The sequence below is a fragment of the Battus philenor genome, unplaced genomic scaffold (assembly GCF_028537555.1).
Source record: "Battus philenor isolate CCGP_79_NKW_IND1 unplaced genomic scaffold, ilBatPhil1.0.hap1 SCAF_18, whole genome shotgun sequence".
In the NCBI taxonomy this organism is placed as follows: domain Eukaryota; kingdom Metazoa; phylum Arthropoda; class Insecta; order Lepidoptera; family Papilionidae; genus Battus; species Battus philenor.
Window position 1 is genome coordinate 146775 of NW_027181680.1, and position 23565 is coordinate 170339.

Here is a 23565-nt window from a genome sequence, read left to right on the forward strand (position 1 = left end):
GCATAACTTGTGCAAATTATTGTAAAACTTTAGACCAACCGATTGCCGAGTCGTTGCTTGATGTTGAGCTCCGATGTAGTGACTGTATCCGTGACTTTCGTGATTACTTACGTGTCAAGTGAAGAGTACTAAAATAGCGCAATTTGGTACAGACTAGAATCAAATAGAGCTTCTTTTTTTAATGATATCTGACTTACATAGGTTCCAAACAAAGGAACGCATACAACAATATCAAGCAGAATTTTTCGCAATCATATTTGCTAGAACTTCTTAACACAGTTCAAGCAACTCAATCCAAAACTAATGTCACATAAATAATCCTTCTCATTGCATTTACGAATTATTTCTTTATCCTGAAATAGTTGTTATATTAATTTCAGAAAAAGATCAGGCTGTCTAATACAAATAGTAAAATTGTAAAATTCTGTTGATTATCCGTAAACATATTATTGTTCAGCTTTTAATATAGTAAATAAAATGTAAGTCTGGTGGGTACCACGGGCCCGGACACAGATGTTTTGTTAGCTTAAAGCATGGTCTACATAACCCTATTACTCGTAAAATAAAAACAAGCAAAACTTAAATTATAAGTGTATAATTAAATAAATTTCATTATAGCATTCAGCAGTTTTAGTTGATCGAAATGTATGTAACTTGGTTTGTATAACTCATTTGCAGAGTTTATGTTATAATGTACACACCAAACATTATTAAATTTAGTTAAAAAAGAGCAAATGTTGAGTTTCCGGCACTTTTCGACAGACCAGCCTTCCCACCCGGAGATGGCTTATAAATAATAATGTTAATTGATGAATCAAAAGAACCTGTAAATGCCTGCTTGAAAAAAATTATGTTAAACTTTAACTTTTTTATGAACACCATTGCTGCCAGCCCTGGTTACGTTTAAACAGTTCAAAGCGCTCACTCGCGTAATTGTTCCCATTCGTTAGGTCACGCGCCGCGGCCGCAATTAGCGCCGCCGACGCAGCGCTGCAGGCAAGAGCATAGCGCTGCGGCCGAAAACATATTATTTTGAACATAGCGCGCGTCTTGGCACACCCAGTTTTGGATTATTTAGACTAAAGGATATTGATCTTCGCCTAACTACTGGGGCAAAGCGAATGGCCGCGGGCGTTCTCAGAGATCTAGCAACGCGGCCACGTAATGGACGGCTGCGAAGTAAAGGGAAACTTTACTTGACTTGCCATCGCATCGCCCGCGGCTTTATACGATACACGAGAAGCTCCTGACCTGCGGCGTCTATCCAAATAAATTCTAGAGGGAATTTCGTTTTTATGTGTACATAAACTGATCAAATATTTGATTTTCATATCAGATTATGTTGATATAATGTATATAGAACACTAAAGCAACAGATAAACAGTCTCGCACATCGGATCTACATCGGATATATGTTATACTCCAGAGATGCACAGTAACGCCCTCTTGTCGTCTCTCGAACGCTCTTCGCACAAGTAGCACGTAATCCGTATGTTCATGATTATTTATCGAAGTATTAATATTAAATAAGGTTAGAATAAAAGTGATATTTTTTGTCAGTTATTTGATTTGTGAGTTGTAAAACAGTTTGTGAACAAATGGCTCTGCAACACGGATTATTATATTACAAATTATAACAGATGTTTCCTAAAATTGTCAGGAGAAAAAAATCCGACTTGGTTATGAGTTCTTCTCAGAACATGACACGTTTGGAACCTTTGCAGCCTCGGATATAAAGACAAATAATACCATTATATATAAGCAAATTTTATTATACATTAATCTATTTCTTATTATCAAAGAGTGTTTTTGAAGAAGTTGCAAATATATAATTTATAAATATTGTATGCATTCCTCTGTTGAAATACTGCGCAATTATTTTTACCGCTCCTAATGCCCTGCTTAAAAGGAGGAATAAACCTCAGACATGACCAAAGTTACAGAAGCTTATCCCTATTTACCTCCTCTCACGAACCTTTTGAAACTGCTGTGTTCATAATTGGTGACGTATGCTGGTTTTGTTGTTGCAGTCGTTCCACGCGGAGGTGCACCAGTACAAGCACCAGGTGGAACTGTTCGGGCAGCTGACGCAGCGCCTCATAGCCGTGTACCGCAACGACGACACCAGTCGCATCAAGCGCGCGACGGAGGCCATCAACCATCGTTACAACGAGCTCAACAACAGGTGAGCCTTCGCCGCTGCTATGGTACCAGCATTTTTCCCATCGAAAATATATAATAGCATAATATACGTAGCAGAGACCACGTCCGGAAACCGCAGCGCAAGTCCTCAATCTATAAGGCGACAAACAATCTTGTAAAGGTCACTGGATGACGCTGGATGCAAGCCGCTTCCGACCGGTCCTCCAATAGGACCGGGGGAGGCTTACGTCCAGCTGTAGACGTCGCCTGAAATTATGATAATGAACTTACTTGGTTTTTATAATAGTAATCTTTGGAAGAATATGAATTTTTATGAACTATGACCTGAATACATGATGTAGTCACTCCGCTCGGCTCTGAATCGAGGTCGAAGTATTATTTATTAACCACTTAAAATATTACCCTACTCAACCTATATTTTAAGATCAATGTTACAGTACCTAAAATTGTGAACAGCGCCCTCTAAAATCAAGGAGTAGAAGTACTTTGGATGTGGTTTTAGCGCCCTCTATAGGAAAATGTTTGCTCTGCTGTTTCTGTTTTTCAACAGTTCAACACAATTTCACCAAAATTAAAATAACTTATTTTTGACAAAATATCACTTTGTCTATTTATTATATTACAACGATTGATTCAATTTTTTTGCTCAATAATTAAAGTGTCAAATGTGGTGGCGCCCGGAGCGAATAACTTTACAAATAATCAAAACATTTGCTGTAGTATGTATTCAAACTGCAATAATGTCAACGGCAATCAACGTTTTCAGAAAATATAGGTTATATAATTAATATTACGGATTCAGAGACCAATAATAAAAAGCCACTCAAGTACGGAAAACAAGTTCTCTGCAACTTTACATTTATATCGCAAACATTATTTTGTATTGTACCCATTGTGTTGTGTCGTACTGCATAACCAATTAAGTACGGTCTGCTACGTACAATACTGAAGATATGAATTTCAATTGGCGCCAACTTTGTATGAATTGTTACTGCTTGAATGCGGTGAAAGAATATATCCAAATAAATTACGAGACAAATCTCTGTTATTAAAAAAGTCATCAAAGATTGCCTCAAACGCATATATGAGAGTTTCTTGTTCTATATTTTGAAACGAGTGACAGCCGATTAACAAGCCGAAATTTCTTCGTACTGATCTAACTCGAGAGCTGTTTTACAACACCGATAAATCGTTAGTACTTACATGTTTGATCACCATTTTACGTAAGAAAATCAATAATCAAACGCATTCACACACATAACGGACTGTGTATGAATGCTAATGATACTATATACTCTTTCGTTTTCAAATGTCGCTGTTTATATTGTATTGTATTAATATTACTGTGCTTGGCGTATTGTAGCCATTAATCACTCAGAAGTCGTAAAACTGAAAAATCGAAAACTAATAGAAGGCTTCCACGTTTATATATTATGTAGCTACTATGTTTTAATGTAGGATAAAATGAATGTTACGGTAGCAAGTGGAATTTTAAGCTGAAACGGTGTTATGTATTATTAAATTGGCGTTTTGCGGCATGAACGCGATACATTTAGCTAAAATGGGCCCGGGGACTGTCGTAAGTTTGTAGACTCATTAAGTCAGTCGTGAAGGACCTTAAAAAGAAATAAATAAACCTTGATATATCGTCTTGTGGTGCCATCTGCCGGAGACCAGTTGTTATTATAGTAGCATCCACACACAGCAACAGATAAAAACATTTGTCTGGTTGTGTAGCATCGTGGGCCGCGGGAAGGCGCTGCACTCGGCCGTGTCGTCGCTGCAGAACTTTGACCGCTCGCTGGAGAAGTTCGTGGCCTGGCTGAGCGAGGCCGAGTCGCTGTTGGACGCCGCCGAGCGCGACCCCCATCTGCTCAAGGTAAGTGCGCCTGTGAATGCATTCTACACACGTAATGTATTTTTCACAGCGACTGCATCGAATGTGTATCTTGAGATTACCGTATTATTATTTAGAACTTGAGAAATTTAAATAAAATGAAAGACTATTATGTGAAGTGAACCGCAGGCATGTTCCATATGGATATCTGTTACAGAATACTTGTATTGCATTTGATGTTATTGCCGTTGGCCGTTGGGCTTTGTGCAGCTTCGTCGAAATTAGTTCGCATAACAGAGTGATCTGTTAACTAAAAACAAAAAAAACCCTTTTCGTTGCACAAGATCACCAAACACGTTTGTATGCAGTAGACTAAACTCGTATAGTATATATTGTAATGAAATGGAAACAAGGACTACCATCGCCTTTAAGAAGGTAAAAGGAACGGGTACAGCCTATGCGAAGCCTTTTGGGCACCTTCAGTCACCCCGGTATTTTAACAGACAGCTGTTGCTCTTGCAGGAAGGTGCTTTCTTGCATTATTACATAAAAAAATTACATGGGTATTTGTGCACCTGCTGGAATAATACTATAGTTCGCTCGGGCTCCAATAGTCGCGCAAGTAGCGGCACGTCGCGACGACGCTTGTCAAGGCGGTGCTCTTCAGGCGATACTCAGTCATTTAAAGGTTGTCGTGGGCTAGCAATTGAACAGTACCACAGGTAGTTTCTAGTGAGTCAGTGTGAATGAGTGTACGTTATAGTCGCTCGTGAGTTTGAGCTCGTGTCGGTCGAACTCTTATTGTGGATGCGCCGTCTAAAAGAACTTACAAGAAACAATAATAATATTAATACAGTCAGATAGAAAAAATAAATAACCGTTAAAAAAATGTAGCAACAAACGCGTCCGGCTTATGTGTGAGCAGGTAACTTTCTCACCGCGACATGTGTAGTCAAATTATGGGGTATTGTCTTCTGCTTCGGCGCAATGAAATTAGGATAGTAGATGACTCGTATAATATTACATAGCTCCACGATATAATCGAACAGAGAGATATCCAATGCGGGTCGCGTGTCTACCAGAAGATACGTCACTGACGTTTAGTTTCATTCGTTTGGGAACGATGAATGTTAAGTGGGCGAGAGTTGCCCCAGTGATGTTGGGGCCACGTATTCTATATTCTTATATTTAAAATGTATATCTTGTATAACTTTGTTTACATTTGTGCTCTTTAACGAAACATAGATGGCAGTGTATTCCAAATTAAATATATGTAGTAAAGTTTATTTCATTCTTTTAAAGCAATTCCGCGAGGTGGCGCTTTGTTAAAATAAATACAACGCCATCTCTGAAATTGTACTTGTACTACGAAGTGAAACGGCTATGTAGTAGCCTCGTTTTTCAAAATAGAAATGTTGCGTGTTTGACTTGATACTTCATAGATGGCAGTGAAGCGCATTGTTTACGTGAAAATAGTTGCAACAACGAAAGACTGACATGTTTTGGTCGACCGATGTCGCCACTAGCCGTGCAGATGCGATGTCGAGTAGAATTTCAGCATTTACGTTATTTTTCCACATTAAGTCACGTGAGCTTCTGAATGAAACGATCCAGAGTTCCTAAATTAAGAGTAATTAGACTCGATGCGGAAGCTGCGCTAATTACTTTATGGCCATCTGAATAGGCTTTTATTAGAAGAGAGAAGATAATAAAAAATATATTTTTATTGAACTATCTAATCTAAATATCTTGATCGAGATACTCTTTGAACTTTCTATTTTTCTACCTTCGATGTAATTAATTTTCAAAAGTTTTTTTTTCGTTTTTTGTTATGCTGTCATCTGGAATCGATCGTTAAAGTATTACTAGATGTTTTACGGGGACGTGAGTTTTAAAAGGCCAGTAGACGGAGGCCTCACTGTTTAATCAAAGCACGTGGTTCTGCAATTTTTTAAGCACATTTTCATCGAAACGCAGTCCGCGAGCGATCGGTTTGGGTCTTTGTGTGAGATATTTACGCTGTCGTTCATAACGCTCGACATCTTTTTATAAACAATGGAGCGTTTGTAATATTCAGTAGGATAACACTTTGATTAATATTAAATGGAATCAGGCGTTATTTTGCATTGTCCGTTGTTTTGCATAGTTGTAGTCCATCCTAAGTAAGAAAAGGACCAATATTTAGCCACTTCCGCACATGCAGTCGTAGTCGTGCAACAAAGTGTACCGCTCGCCAACCCGCTGATAAATGCGCATGCGGCAAACAATGCGAATTACACAAATACCACCGCTAAATCACTCAACACGTGTTTCACCCCTCCACGGGGCATCTTCAGGAGTTATGATACACCGATTAGTGTGACTCTGTGACAGTCTACTATAAGATGATTACATGGAAGTGTTAATGTCTATATAACTCCAATTATATTAGTACTCCTCATACTTTTCGTTTCATATGAAAGTTTAATAAACACGCTGCGAGTGACCTTACAAACGTTGACGTCGCGGCGATGGGGTAGAGTTGCGCTCTCGATAGTTATGTGTGTGCGTCTCTTTACGCATGTTAAATTGTGTTACCTAAGTCCTGTGTACATAAACTAAGAATATGCAGCGATGTCGCTTCGGGAGAGTCGTGCGCTGAACCATTTTGCCCACGACTGCTGTTATCATAGGAGAAATTACATAAAAAACATTTCTTGAACGCCTCTATTATATTTAGCGACGTTTGAAAAATTGTCATTCACTTTGATTTGTCTTACAAAAGTAAATAGAGCTATGTAATAGAGACGCTAGCGAGCCGGGTTACTTTCTTTGATAAATATTTGAGTGCAGAACGCTAAAATCATAGTTTTGTTTTTTAACTCCGGCTGCCGGGGCAAAGTTGGCAGAGCGCCGGAACCGGCTTATTATGGCTCAACCGAAAGTTTGCAGCGCGAATTGACCGCGCGAAGTTTTCGGCCCCGCACAGGGATTGTACCGACCTTTCTGTACTCGTATTTGTTTTTGCGTTAATCTCACAAATAAATCAATTATAATACAAGGTTAGTCCTTGAGCGGTATACAATGCACAATATAATATAGCTCAGGGTGAGCTTATAGATTCATGTTGTGTTTTAATATATATGAAAACCAATCTCGTGGTCGACGAAGTTCCAAAATCGACCGCTTGTTATTAACTCAAGTTCTTATTTCAAACTTTCAAGATACTGCATTAGTTGTGTTACGTGTCATCATGATCACCATTTCAGCTGTAGATAGTGGACGCCCACTGGACCATCTTGTTCTAGAAGTGTCTAATTTTCTAGCAGTAAATGCCCGGTTGTTCTTATAAATAATATTATATTTATTGACTTAACCAACCGTAATGTTTTTGAATTCATAATCATTTTGTAAGAATATATACGAAATACAGACATGTCATTTTTAAAACCGGTTTTTTTTTGGAAAAAGAATCTTCTGTCGTCAATCTCTGCAGTAGAATATCGCAGACCGATGGCATCACAACATTTTGCACATTTCATGTAGTCTTGTGAAGTCGCAGGACCGCAGTAACCTGTGTTCAAACGCTCGTGTTATTGAACTACACAGAAGTATTGTTGTCGATAGAAAAATTAAAATAACAAATCCAAATTGATGCAGAAATATTGAAATGTCCTTGCAAAAATGCAAACCAGGAGGTAACAAGAGTGTATGAGCAGATTTTTAGATAAGCTAATTTAGTTCTTCGACTCATTTAATATGTACCGCAGAAAGTATATGAATTATTGCAGTGTTGATACGTAATAATAAATACAATACGCAAACTGTATTAGCAAGATAAACAAAACGCTAGTTATGAGTGGACAGAAACGTAAAAAAAAGCGTACACACAACGGAGTTTTATTTTGTTAGTTAGGTGCGCAAACTGTAACATTAAATGCATTCATTGAATAAGCTGCGAACGACAAACTCAACGCGCGCCCCGATGAGCAGCGCGATGAAGTAAACAGGTAAAAACGTGGCGCGGTACTAGCTCTCTGTTTTCACTACTGTGTTGTGTTCGAAGCCATTAAATTATTTTGACAAATATCAATAAAATATTAATAATAGTTCAATAGTGATGTGATTGATTTCATTCCGTTGCAATAAAGAACGCATGGCGACTATTTCTTTGAAAACTCTGAATCTTGCTCGATAATAGGCGTTAAATATGACGGAAAAGAAAATTATTAAAGTAGTCAGATCACGCAAAATGCAGCCCAAGCCGCAAGTACACCATCAAGCGATAACTGTATACAGGCGCACTTTAGCCTTGGGAGGTCCTCCCTATTCGTGTAGGTTTCCAATAGGACTTGTATGAAATGTCCTACGTTCAGTATCTTTTGTGAACTTTAACAAAATCATCTGTCCAACTTTCAAAAGGTCGTATACTGCGCCTGTGATATTTTACCTTTGTTATTTATATTCCTTAGTGGCAATATACTTTAATAATATTTTTTAGTTCTCAGTGCATTGTGTTGGTTACGAGCACCTATAATTATTTCATAATTTTCGTACGCGGAGGCTAACGAGTGTTTGTTTGCCCTTGTCAGTATTACTGCGTATGTTACAAATTTCTTAGAAGATTCCTCACTGGGATAGACGCTTTATATAAAACAAAATTGTTATAAGTTGTCATAAATAAACTGCAGCTTAGTAGGTCTTTGTTATAGAAAGTGAAAGGGCCGATTAGTTGCCATCCACCTTGATACATACCCTTTGCATGCGCACAGCACTTTCACTAACATCCTGCTTTACGTCTTTTCGCTGGAAACGCTCTTCAGTAAATACAGTTATTTCGTTAAGACCGCCGCTCGAAGCGGACGCGCCGCCGAATGATTCCATTATAATTTTTCCGCTCCCGTAGCTCCAATTTCTGTAAATTAGAGCATTTCTAGGGATGGCCCCGCGCCGAACTGATCTCGCCGCAGCTCTAGCGCGCCACTTTTAATAAATTTTCCGTTAGACTCGATGTCATCAGATTTACTCTGCAAACGCGCAATTTATTCATTTTAATTTAGAAAAATCAAATTGTATAAAGTGGTGCAATATTTGAGTGGATGTGATGGAGCCGTGGGTCGGCCGCGTCGCGCGCTGTTCGGTTTTGTTTTTAATTAGGACCGTCCGGCCGCGCCTCGAGCGCTCACGGCGCGCGGACACCGCCACGTGCGGTTGATTACTTGAGAGGATCTGTAACATTTTAATTTCTTAGTATTACTTGTAAAGTGTTTGCGCGCATTCACATCAGTGCAGGGTCAGGTGGATCAATTCTTAGTCGCTTTTTTTACTACACAACCACTCGGAAATCTAAGGAAGGATACTAATACTACCTCGCATCGCCCATGCTGTTCGGGGCTTTGAAAGTGGAAGGCCGCTCCCGGAAATGGATCGGTTTATGTGATGTGCCAAATGTGACTTTTTTGGCTCCAATGTTGGGTCTAAATTTACATGAACAATATTTCAATGAAGACTTCTTATGGCGAAAAAAATTCTAAAAAACAATTAGAAACAAACTATAATTTTTACCATTATCATCATCATGCCAGCTGATAGACGCTCACTCCAGGGCGTAGGTCTCCATCAAAGATCACCACAATGACTTCCGCTAAGTGAACAGCGGTGAACTCGGTCCACTTAGCGGGGCGCATAACCGCGCCGCGTCTGCCGGCTTGCAGTCGCTGCTCGAGTACCTTTCGGCCCTAACGGCTGTTGTTTGCACGAATTATGGATATTGATATTAATGTTACTTATCTTAACTCGTTCCGGTTCGGTCACTAGCACTTCATGTAAAGACGTCTGCAAAGACTGAGTTTGTTTTTGCGTTTTAAAATGTATATTTCAAATTGTTTATTTTAAGTTGCTTTGAAGTTTCAGTTGGGAAATCATTTAAAGTAGCAGTTGTACGCGTAACTTCTGTCCCGGAAGACTTTCTGCGTGTTGAAGCTGTCGCCGCTTGAGTATTATAAAAAATAATAATAAGAACTAACAGCTGTATTAATTTCTAATCCTATTGCAATATATTGATGAAGCGTTTAGGAGGATGATCATTGTAATAGGCTCCTACAAATAGGTTTTAGTTTCAACAAAATATACCATTTTCTTATCGAATTTAAATTTAAACGTGATGGGACATTAAGCGCTGGCAGACGGAATTTCCGGTCCATTGTTACTCTATATGTTTTAATACACTTAAGATGGCCGCCACATAACGCAACTAGCATTTATTTTCTTGCCAAATTAACTATTTTTACTTCGCTCTGTCCATCTTCAAAACACGTGTACTTGTGTTCGGCGCTACACTGCAATCATTCCCTCTGGACCCATTGTCATCATTTTAGGTATGTATCGAGTCTCTGTTGATACCTTTTAGTTAATTAATACTGACACTTTATTCGAAAGTTGATGGGCGCTGTTAGCCGTTTTGGCTTTTACAGCTTCATCGGATTCAGGGCTCGCGGATCCGAAATCCGCGAGCTAATAAACTAAAAAAAAAAATAAAAATAAATAATACTGACAATACCAATAGGTGTCCTTATATGCGTCTACCCTTGTCATACGATAGCGCGATGCAATCTACTACTACCGCCATCTATCGACACTGTCCGAATGAACAACGTTCCATATATTTAATACCAACTGCTTCCAAATATTCCGTTAACCTCCGTCGCTTTAGCGAGTTTTACGCTTGGGCTCCTTAGTCACCGCTACTTTGGGTTAAAGTTCATTGTATATTGACACTTGCTGCTCTAATTACAGAGCCGTCGCTTTTTAGCAACAAATGCAAATATCAACAGCCACTAAACTTCTGCTCAACGGTTACCTAATTATGATTTCGACATTTTCTCAGTTAGTTCGCAATCGCTTCGGTTGTTGTGAATGACAAGTCACTCATCTCATTGCGCATGATCTGATATATTAAAAGGGTTTCATAATATAATCAATGTCTCTGTTGAGTGGCCAGCGAAAAAAAATGTTTCTATTCTTCAGTCAGAAAGTCTTCGGGTATCGAAGCATTTATCTATTATTTTTCATGGCAGCCTTCTATAGCAAATCTATTTAATTTCCCCTGCTGACAGGATTACCAATAGTACCGATCTCACTTTCCCTCTTTGATGGTTTCCTTCTCTGCTGAGTATCTTGGTTTTTTCTGAGTCCGAAAACTGGTTACTTCATTTGTCATGCTGCCTTATGTGTTGCAGTAGTAATCAGTAAGCCTGTAATAAAATAAAACTCACCTACTCCTGCAGTATCTGTTTTGACCGCCACTAGGAACTTCACCTTTAGGTTTATCTTTTTATATTACTACTGTATAAAAACTGTGAATAATATAATTATTTATGTATATAATAAAATAAAACCTACAATGTTGGTACTAACATTAAAGGCGAGGTATTCAAAGGCTTTACTTAAAGCTTTTCTTATTTTTGGACCAATGTCGCCGGTGAAATAAGCAGTTTCTGTTATATGAGCCGCGGAATCCGCAGCTGGTGTTGACGCGAGTTGTCGTGTCGTGGTGTTGACGTGGTGCCTCCGTGACTCCGATCACTTAACCTGCTGGCGCCCGTGACGCGCGCTGTCTAACTGGTCTACTGTCTGAAACGTGAGCTTTCTAACTCGCGGGTATGAATTAGAACAATTAAATAGCAGTTCTGGTTTACACGGCGACAACTAAATCTGTTGCGACGACACAAAGCGCGACGCCGCGGCGCTGCATCGTCGGTACCGCTAATGACTTTTTAATGTGCGCTCCTGGTGCTCCGTCTTCAAGTGCTTTAGGCAGCGACTGCGTCTGTACATTTCTCCATTGTTTACTCAGCGTACGACGGAACTTCTTGAACGACAACATTACACGAGCGAGTGATGCCGCGCAGTTCGCTCAGCAGGTTTCGCTTAGATTATTTCGGTTATTGATGTCGTACGCCAAGAGTCTGCAAAATATATTGCCCTTTTTTGATTTTGGTTGTTTGTATTCCATATTTTTATAATTCGAGGAAGGTTTTGTAAGTACAACTTTACTTTAGCAACTCTAAGAGCAACGATGGATCAAAGTCATCTTGTACCATCTAGATAGCGGACGTAACTTAAACAAGGAACATCACGGGATGGATATTCGATTTTAATCGTACAGAGCTGGTGGGTTCTGTCATCAAAGATAAAGACTTGAATAAAATAAATATATTCTACATTGAAAGTTTTAACAGAATTCATATAGATTACCAACCTTTTTTATTTTTATTTTGGACTCTAGTCTGCTTCGCAAGGTTTTATAGTTGCATAGATGATTAGGAAGAAACTAGATCATTAACTAAATATAAGTAGATAAGAATCGTACGTAATCCTCTCCTCTCCGAAGAGCAGAGTATCTCGTTTAGTATAGAATATTCACAAGATTTTCTCTCTGAAATCAGAATAAAACTGTTCTAGTTTTTTACTCTAGCATTAAGATACAGTAAACCTTTGAAATGCTGCCGCGTCAGGAACATATTAGCCAGTGCATCGGTTGGATCGAGTTATGCAATGACGTTAACTTTGAATTTGACATTAATCCGCGAGAGCCGTCTACCAAGGTTGGCTGCGCACTCGATTTCTACGAGACGACAGCCTTTGACGTAGAATTTACCAGCACTCAGCACTGTCCTGCCGCGGGCGATGATGTGCGTAGTAACAATATCACTTAAAGATATATCTACTGTTATTGAGAACAAGTAGTACTTATTTACACTTGCAAATTTTGGTATCCAGGAGAGGATGTAAACAATAGAGGCAATCGACCGACAACTTTCACATTTAAAATCAATTCGTCTATATGTTTTATTTATTTGTTTTAAACAGGTATGACAACTGCAGCAAACTTATGTTAGTTTCTTAAATAAAAAATTGTAATCTTTTAATACTGTACAGGAATTATTTAAGTTCAAAGTTTTGAATATATAAATGCTACCCTTATTATATAATACACGATCCTTTTACTATAATGTATCTCACCGAAGGCAGAATATATTTGATAATTATTTCGGCTTCGGTCTCTTGTAAAATACTTTTTGGACGATGACCACTACAAACCGGAAAAAAGTGGATCAGTCTTTGCTAATTTGAATAATAAAACGCTGAGTCGTACCGCTTTAAAGGCTCAATCAGGTAAACGAATGGACTTACAACTAAACTTAAGTCATATTTTGAATTAACTAACGCCGACAAAAGTTTCAAGTGCATCTGCAAATATTAGACGCAAACGAGAGACTTGGGCTCCGCTACGCACTCGTATTACATATACGTTTATATTTACCGCACTAACTTGTGTTGGGCGAGCTTAATCAACCCTCATATTGTATATAGGCTTTGTTTCCCCAGTGCTGGAGCACCATAAAAAACAAGAATTCATTACACAGTGGAAATAATTCCAAACAATCGACGCATGTATTATTCTCTCTATTATTCGACCAAAAACGATTTTCGTTCGGCAAAATAATCAACCGGATTAGTTGCAGCGACCCGGAACTTTCGCTTCCGTGTGTAGAAAACGAAACTTTGCCGATAAGCTCCGCGCCAGCATCCGGCGCCGGACAAACAAAGCTCGCGCACTGAGCCGCGCCGGCCGCTCACTTCATTTCTAGTTTCGTATGAAAACTGGCGCGGGCCCCTCGCGGCGGCACATTGCTAACAGGAGACTTACTTTCAGGCACTTTTTGATCCGTTAGCGGCCGGGACGGGTGCTGTTAAGAGGGGCCGAGCTTTTATTTTCAGAATTATTTCCCCGGGGCACGATTGATGTTTAATAAAAAGCTCCGCGAGAGCGAATTGCGAGCGGCTACAGTTCCTTGCGTCCGTCACGCTACAATGATTTGAACGCGCGTCGGATTTATTTCAGTCCATTGTTTCAACCGCGGCCAGGCTATTGAAACTTAACGTCGGTCGCTTCCAGATCATAAAGAATTATTCATCAAAAACCTTTTGTTTAACATATACATTACTGTTAATTGCTATCTGAAGTGACATGTCACATATGCGCTAAAAAAATATTGCAACATTAATTTACCAATTACATCAAACCGCAAAATTAAGATGTTAATTGCCCGTCTCAATAACGGTGCTTAGCACCAAAGGGTTAATTTTTTGAACTTATGTTAAAAATGTGTTATCTTTAACATAGATCTCATAAGCAGTGCCGCAGAAATGTGACAAAATTTTTGTTGAAATCTTAATTTAACAATGAAATTAACAGTTGTATGCGTGGTCGCAGTAGGTGATTACCACATAACTATGTTTATATACTGCTTTTTTTTTAGCAAAAACTATAAAAACTCAAATGATTTTAGGAAAATAATTGTTGTATTTTGGTTTAAAACACAAAGTCGTTGTTAAAAAATTCATTACTACAAAAAATATAATTTAAATTCGAAAAATTTCTTATGGAGATGGACCAGGTGTTTTTTCTATGTATCTTGATGGTATGCACTTCAAGTCATCTACTCTTGCCCACCGTTGAGTCACGGGGACCATTTATCCCCATGGCCGTGAGTGCAGGGTTCGAGTGGGCGAGTTGAACGCGCCGTGCTCTCGAGTGCTTCTATTTCCGTTGCACGACGCTGTGAATAACAAGTGCCTGCAACAACCTATAATTACGTTATATTTTTTTGTAATCCTTACATCTCGAGTAATTGTTTAATCGATTGTTGATAAAAGTCGCGCCAAAGTTGCACGTCGCGAACACTGCGCGCCGGGAGGGGGGGCGGCGGTGAACAGTTCAAATAAACAATCTCTCATCGTTAAATGCTCCCCGGAGCTCTACGGCGGCGGCTGGGCGGCTGGGCGGCTGCCAGCGCACCCTCCCCGACTACTCATTTGTTTAACTGAACTTTAAATGCTATTAAGTAATTGAACGTCGGGAAGCGGTGATTCTCTCTTACGTATTATATGAGGCCATGGCGTGGTGCTGGCGGCAGGGCTTCGAATTCCGTAGACTGCTCGTAGAATCGATGCTTCTCGCACTCGCCTTTTCACAACATTGCACAAAGCGTATTTTCGAATTACCGGTCACATAGTCAGAAAATGCGGTGACAACTTGGAAAAACTTTCAATCACCATGAAAGTTGATCGACGGAAACCACGAGGCTGCAGTCCAATGCCTTTGTTCGATCAGGTCTGAACCACGCTCGGTACTATAGAAGACCGGCACAGATAGCGTAGCATAGTGCGCTACAAACTTTCAAAAAGGCTATGTTACTTAGTTGTCAGAGATACGACATTTAAGGAGAAGGATGACATGTAACTATAAATATATAGGTTGAAATGTGATATTATCACGCCTTTCGGAAACTAAGCGTCAACTTGATGCTACATCAGTTTGACCATCAAATATTACAAGGTACTTCATAAATTGCCATATAAACCGATTCGTCAATTGAAATCGGTAAATATTAATGAATAGAGCTGTCGAGTGTTGTGCCTCGCGGGACGATTTCCCCCCACCGCGCACACCACCCCGTTTGGCGCCGGGGTGTAAAAGCAAGCTCAAAAGTACAAATGAAATCAGAATAACTATAAACATAAAGCCAACACCGAGCACTTACTTTTCACTACAAGCTTTTATTAAGTCTTAAGACTTTCGGCGGCGCGCGTGTGGGACGAAAGGCAGTTAAGTGCAGGTGCACTAACGGCGCGATCGCGCCGAGTGCCCGGCTGTTGCCCGCTGATGTACGGCGCGACCCGTGCCGCTGGGGGCCGCTAGTGTATGTGACTGCTTTGTGACTGTTTTATCGCCAGAAGCACTTGGTAGTCGCGACAGGCCTCCACAGGTAGTTATTCATCACACGCTTATGCTCGCAGTCGTATTAAATTTTTATCTTCACCGTTATCAATAAGATAGACAGAAGTTTATGATTTTTTTTCTTATCTGTGACTCTCTATTGCATTCTTACAAATTTTTATTAATATTCATAAAAACAGAGTGAAGAATGAAGAACATTATATATTTTACCTTTATTTTGATAAGAATTAACAATACGTTTCTTGTCGTAGCATTTTTAAATCATAATATGTTACACTAATTGCATTGCCTGTAAAGCGGCAACGTAAACATTCAACGTAAAGACGCAGCACAGCGTCGATGAAATAAAATCCTTACGAACACTTTAATTACCGACTCGTGAAAAATCACTCGAGCTGTCGTTCATTCGCGTAAATCTATTTTAATTGCCTTACGTCCTCCGCGGGCCTTTAAAACTAAAAACGCACCGTCAATCGTCCCCCGAAAAAACGCCGCCGGAACCAAAACACGCGCCCAAAGCGCGGCGGAGCAGGGCGCGGCGCCAGTCGACCGGCGGACGCCGCGCGCGACGCACGCCGCCGCGCCATGTGACGCTGCCGGCCGCGGCCGCCATGACCGAGGGGGCGGGCAGGCCTCGGCCCGCGCCGCCCCGCAAGCCGGACACGCTCAGCCTGGCCTGGCCACGCTGGGACGACCCGCCGCCGCCCGCGCCAGAGCCCAAGCCCAGCGCCGCCGCGCTCGCCGACGACTTCGGCGGCTTCGCGCCTTACTCGCCATACGCACCGCCCGCGCCACCGTCACCCGTGCAACCGGTGCGCCGGCCGCGCCGCCCGCTCAGCGCCGCCGCGCCGCGACCGCCGCCTGCCCGCGCGCGTCGACCGCACTCGCTCGGCGCGCCCGATGACTGGGCGGCGCAGCTGCTGCAGCCCGTGCCGCGCCGCGTCGCGCCCGCGCCGCTGCCGTGCTCGCGTAGCGACTACCAGCTGCCGCGCCCCGCCATCATGACCAACGGCTACGGTGCCGTGCCGCCCGCCGCCTCGCGCCGCCTCTCGCTGCCCGGCTGTGGCCCGCACAATCCTCCGAAACCGTCGGCGACCTTCCACGGTCTATCAGCTCTGATGGGACACCCGCCGGGCGCGGGCACGCCGATGACCCCTAGCACGCCGGCCGCCGTGCGCGAGGCCGTGCGGCACCTGCTGCAGCAGCCGAGGAACGGGTTCCCCATCATGGACCACAAGCTGTCGCTGTTCATCGACATACTGGACGCGCAAGAAAAATTTTCGCAGGTGACTGCTGACAAATTCGAAGTGTTTACTGCCGCCGAGCCGGCCGCTGTCGTAGCGATTCGCGCGCATATTTACTAAACAGATTAAAACTGTGAAACGTCGCTCTACGGAAAGTCTTTGTGGAGAGCTTTTGATTTATTGTGTACGAAACATACGCGAGTGGGCACCTTGTGAAATTATGCACCGGTGCAGCGGAAACGATTCCTTGCGGTTCATTGTGCTTGAAATGAATTACCCGACTTGCATCTTCGAAATATTTTCTATGGAAAAAAATATAGAGCTGGTCGTGTGTCGCAGGGGCTGAGCGCCTGCACTTGCGCGCCGTGCGGAGTGCAAAGTGTTGAAGTGCAAGCCGCGGCGCAGCTCGAGTGTCGCTTAACCACTTGGCGAACACTGCCGGGATCGCGAACGCGCTAACTTGCCTGCTTTTATAATATACAATTATCTTTGTCTAGCGAATAGTCTTGTCGGAGTAAAACGTTTGTGAATTTTGGTGAACAGATAAACTATGCGTTTACTTTATATTTTTAGGCATCAGTGCGACCCGCGTCCGGTCATAATTACATGCAACGCGGCATTACAACGTGGTTTATAATGACTAGAAAGTTAGACAGTTAAAACGTCGCATACCGCGTCTGGTGTTTCTGTTTCGCCATCAGAAAACTTCGTAGCCATATCGTAAAACACTCTTACGGATACGTTATGATGACCATAATAAGTAAAATGAAACTCGGTCGTGTGTTGATATTCTAATTTTAAGTTGTGCACAAACATAAAACCTCGCGTCTCGGGTGCGGAGCGGAAGTTAAGTTGGTGCGGCGTCGGACAGGTCCCGCGGGGCCGCGCGGCGACCGCGTAGCTACGCCGTAGCTACGCCGTAGCAGCGGCAAGGTAACGCGGCGCGTGCTAAGAGTAAACTTAATTACCGAGAACCAGTGATTCCGTGTTCCGTGACGGCAGTAAATTTTAGATGTTAGGATAGTCACGGGCCAGACGCGTTGAGTGAAAATTATTTTATGAGAAAAAAGAACAGTCAGGAACTTAATATCTGGTTTTGCAAAAGTTTTCTCTACGCGTATGCTTGTGTTTCTACTCTAAAGTTCCATCCGATCCATTGCGTTAATTTTGAAATACTCTTTTAATCAGTGAATTCAGTTTTTTCATCACTCCTTCAGTAATATGATTCATCACCTCAACCTGTTTATAAAGATGTCTTAGGGCATTAAGGCCGCCTTCCTAAATTTCGTTCTTAGTAGCAAAGCTTAATGACGACCACGAGAGTCGCGGCTCAGATTGTTATGTAGATTTTTTAACCAGATTTGAAATTTGCTGAACTCTTAGTTCGCAAGAGCCTTTGAGAGGGACCCTCCGCCGTCATTTTTATCATTTGAGCCCATAGATTTCCGATAGGACGGTTAGATTCCTATTTAAGAATAATCGAAAATGCTGAGACTTGGTTTCATTGGTTGTTGTTGTTGGGCTACAAAAATTATAAAATTCACTTCTTATTTTACTCGTGGCAGGTGTCAACGGTGAGATAATTTAGGCGGGAGACGCGGGCGGCGGGCGGGCTGCGCGCGGGGCGGGGGCGGGGGCGGGGGCGCGACGGGGGGCCGCAGCTGCCCGCCCGTCGCACTCTGAATTCATAATACTTGCAACGCTTTATTCAATAACTTGCTGCCGGAATTAGGCTTCGAACGGACAGCTGCAGTTCGCGCGGCCACGCGATCAGTGATGCTCAATGGTTCACTACGAGTGACTTGTGTAGCTTTCAATAATACTACCAGTACGGACGTTCAAGTATACGTCGCCTTATCTAAACCACTTACATCATTATCATCATCATGTCGTTTCTACGACGTTCACTGCTCACTGCTGAACACACTGCCTCCACATTTGATTCCAATACGACTAGTAGGAAGTTGCTCGCATCTAGCTTTTGTACAACCTTTTATTTAATCTTCTTATTTTACAAAATGCATTAAACAAAATGGAGACTGAATAGTTGTAAATGGAACATGAACGCTACAAAACTACTCAACAAACACAAAACTATAACAGAAACGAAGAAGTGATTTTGTGACAAGTTATGAGCAGTCACAATCAGGAGAGAAGTAAACTGAATTAACGTTACCAGCACCACACATAGCGTAGAACTGGTAGCCGGGATCTTTAAGGTTCTGGAGTCGAGATCACGAGTCGATAAGACGTCTTAAGCTCCTTAAGACGTCCCATTAAGTGGATAGATGACCTTGTTAGGATCTTCGAAAGACTTCGCATTTAATCGGTCCGGAGGAAGATCTATGTTCAGCAGTGAAGGTCTTACACCTGAAATAATGATGATAGGCTGACGATGATGAGGGCGCATTCTCAAATAAAATATATTTATACGTAGCAGCTGTTACCTGCACTTTCGAATCGTCAAGTCAAAATAAAATTTCGGCATTGGTGTCCCCACAGCAAGCTATCACCGGCTAATAAGGCAGTTGAGCATGATGAGCACTCAACTTCAGTATAATATTCTTGAATAGATCCGGAGCAGGTCTGGAATTGATTGTGGAATTTTATTGTACATACGTATAGTTTGTGATAAAAATTACTACTTCGTGCTTGTCCCTGTGTTCAAAAGTCCATCAGTGCGAAAGGCATGAATGTATACGTTGAGCTATATATGTTTAATTTTTACATTTACTTTGTGGTGTTGATGCATTTTTCGTGAAATTTTTCTATTATTTATTTATTACTCGAAATGGGTAAAAGATAAAAGGTATCGCATGTGATAATTAGCGGGCCGGTGCAGCGTCGTTACGGGCAGTAATTTTGTTTGTATAAAATCGATATCCTGTTTGTACCAGCACGTAGTCACATAGCTCTATAAAAACACACAAGTATGTGTCGATTAGGAACGTGTCAGAGGCGACGTCATCCCTGAGGACTAAACGGGATTTCCTTTGCCTGCTTCCGTCCGCAGCTCAGCACTCGGCGCTAGCGAGTGTAGTCCCGCGGAGATGTTCCCCTTGCAGCGACTTGTTTTTGACTCTTCAAGTTGTTTGACTGTATATTTTTCTATTAAGTTGGTCGTGCCTCACAGGGAATAGTTCTCGAGGAGTTTGTCTTTCGAATACAAACCTGCATGAGATGCAGCGTCAATATTTGTTAGTTCGCGAGCGGCGCGGGGTCGCGTCGATTGTAGTCGAGTGTTGCGGGTAGACGCCCGGCCCGCGCACGGGATTCGACATCAACTCGATGTAATTGCAACAATTCAATCAAAAACCACTTCCTATCGCTACACAGTGAAATAAAATATAAACATCTTTGATATTCTTTAATATTTCCACTCTGTTACAATTTCCAGTATGATCCGAGACTCTTACTATGTGGATAAATTGCCTCGTGTGATAAGACCGTCCATTGTACTTTTTCTTTACTACTATGCAACTATGTATATATTTTGTAGCGTGTAAAATAAAGAAAATTAAATTAAATTAAAATTATATTCTATTGGTGTTGGCCGCGCTTCGGTAAATGCTAAAAGCAGCTGCGTAATATAGCTTCATCTGACTTAGGGCTCGCGGATCCGGATTTCACTGACTAATACTTGATTTTTTTTTATGTTAAATAAGCTTCTATTGCTCAATTTAACCGTTAATACACGTGTGTCTTAAGAGTTCCCACACTGCAAATGAGTTCATAGAAGAAAGAACACATTTCAAATGGTGTGTTCGCTTCCAAGTTATTCCCATGTTGATTAAATGTGTAATTTAATTTGTTTTAAAAATATGTTGTCGTTCCACTGAGGTAACTCTACCTGGTCTTTTCAGGTCCGAGGTATTTATTATCCGAATAGATCGTATACACATCTTGATATCAATAAGAGATGTAATCGTCGCATCCCTAAATATTTTTTTAATTTTGAAATCACAAGTTATTAAGTAAACAATGAAAGAATACAACTACAATTCACACTGTAACATGGTACTCAACTAACGGAGAATATGACATGCAAACACAGCCACAAAATGTTAAACGCTTCAGAAAATTTAAATAATGGAAAAAGCCCACGACTTACCTGCCTCACCTAAGTGGTAATTATTCGAGATGGATCACCAACATACACTTATACCGTTCATTTATTGTTTCTACGTAATGCTGTTATTTTCTAATTCAATTTTTTCGTGATACCAATTTAAAATTCAATGACTTAGTCGTCATGAGGTCGACGTGTGGTTGTCATTGCTTTAGTCCATTGAGGTTCACTGCAAGGTATATGCCTCCCCTTAAGCTATCTATGGAGATATACCACAATCATCACGCTTGGCTGGCGGGCTGGCAGATGCAGTGTGGTATTATGGCACGCAGAGGACGCTGCTGTCCATCCTGTGGAACATTGTTTGTTCCGTAGCAATGCTATATAGTTAATACACAGTGTGAATTATACAAGATTGTATTCTGAGAATGAACCCCGCGACCGACGTCTTAAGACTCAGTCTTCTACCAATGAACTACCACCATTCAAATGTTTATAATTCCATTTATATTTTTAGTTTTTGGTAATGAAAACACGAGTAAATCAATTATAATTAAATCGCTGCTCCACTGGAACGCTGTCGACGGCGACGCCCGCGGTTTTGTTACTCTGGACTTCGTAAAATTAGTAGGCAGCAGTATTAGTAAAACTTTTGTGGGCAACTTTGTGCGATTTTACAACATACTCTCAGATCATTCTTGAATTGTCATATAATAAAATTAAAAATTTAATCGAACAAAAACTTAAATCGCAATGTAGCGTAGAATAGAAAGATTTTTTATGTGACATATTTAGAAATGAATTGACTTACAGCTACAGTAAGAGTTTGAGAGTGATCACAAAAAAACTCGTCTAGAGTTATTTATGGCTTCTTACCTATATTAGGATATACACAAGTGATCACTGAATATTATTTAGTGGATAACTATATGAAATCTTAAATACACAAGCAAATGCCCGCGCCAACTAATTTAATGACTATATCATCTCACCAAAGAAATATAACATATGCAGAGACGACTACCAAAAGTCTGAAACGCGTTACAAGAACAAGGAAAACATTGACACAGATTTACGTTATTGAAGAAAGATTAGGAAACACCAATGAAATCGTGTAGTGTACACCGAGTATAAGAAAGAGAGCAGCCGTTATTAACACCGCTCGAAGGCACTCGATTTTCGGAATTGAATGCGCCCGTCAGCGCCGGTTCCGGGTCGTTAGCCTCATCATCTCGTAAAACCCATTTCAAATAAAAGGTTAACACGAGCGCGCTCCGCTACGACGCAAAAAGGTCATTAATATCTATAAAAATCCCACAATGAGGAATACAGGAGGCGTCCCATTAAAAAATATGATTCAGTTGGAAAACTCCCGCCGCGAAAGAAAAGGGGGCCCCTTCCCCCCACTCGTCGTATTGTCGCTATTTCATGGACGCTCTCGTCACTTGACCCCGTTCTTTAAGCTTTTGTTTCAATATGAAATATCGCCGAAACGAAAAATGTGGAGAGCGGGACTTGCTTATCGCGCCCGAACCATTCCTCCGTCAAGTAGTTATTCTTTTAATTTCTTTTATTCAGGCCCCGCGGCCTCCGCGCCCGAGAACCGACCCGAAGTACTTCGTCCTTGTGTTATTGTTCACAGGACTCCACTCAACACTACACAAGTACAAGCCGCACACAGCGTTTTAATTCCAATATTGTCTTAACTCCAGTAACTAACCGCCTGCACGTTTACGAAAGTGAACCAACGTAGATAGAAGTAAACATTCATATTTAATAAACAAAGCTAACCATACTACTGCGTGTAGCGTAGCGGCTCGTAGCAATGTCGTAGCACGTACACGCGGCCCGACTGCAAAAACCTTTTCTCCCCCTCATGAATTTAATAATTTTGATTGCAACTATATAAATGAAAAGTTTATGTTTTTTTTTTTAAGTTATGGCCAAACTTATCGAGACTCAATAGAATTTCAATTAATTAATAACGTAAATAACTAAAGTGATAGAAAAGTAAATAAATAGCGTCACTTGCTGTGTACCCAAGGTGTCAGCGAAAACACGGTCGTTTTTATAATCAGACCTGGCCCGGCCGCGAATAAGCGTTAACGTTGTAAGCGCCTCCAGCGGGTCACGTATTCACGATTACAGCTGTTTATGGACATTATTCTTTTTAGATTTTTATGTATTTTAAAGCAAATTTTTTGACAGGTTGATAAAGTTGCTAAGTTACATTCTACTGTATATACTATTGTTGCTAGCGTACAAGTGTAATATGAAATAAGTGACCTTTTTAATACAATGAAATTTTATGAAAAGAAAATATTCCGAATAAAAAGTTTCAATGTTGTAATGAATTCTGGCTCGGTCAATGTCTTCGCAACTCGTTCACTTTAAATTTTCACACTTTGTTATGTTAAAAGTTTTTCGCGTTATGGCCGCGGTTTTGTATTTTAATTAGCAATCGGAT

The 23565-nt window shown here is 41.0% G+C and overlaps 1 protein-coding gene across 1 annotated transcript in view; it reads left to right on the forward strand.

Annotated features, from left to right (window-relative positions):
- The window catches only part of LOC137920437 (dystrophin, isoforms A/C/F/G/H-like), a 508054-nt gene that overhangs the window by 108772 nt on the left and 375717 nt on the right, over positions 1-23565 (forward strand). The window contains 2 exon segments of the mRNA XM_068763802.1: positions 2031-2185; positions 3901-4042. Coding sequence (XP_068619903.1) covers positions 2031-2185; positions 3901-4042 — 297 coding nt within the window.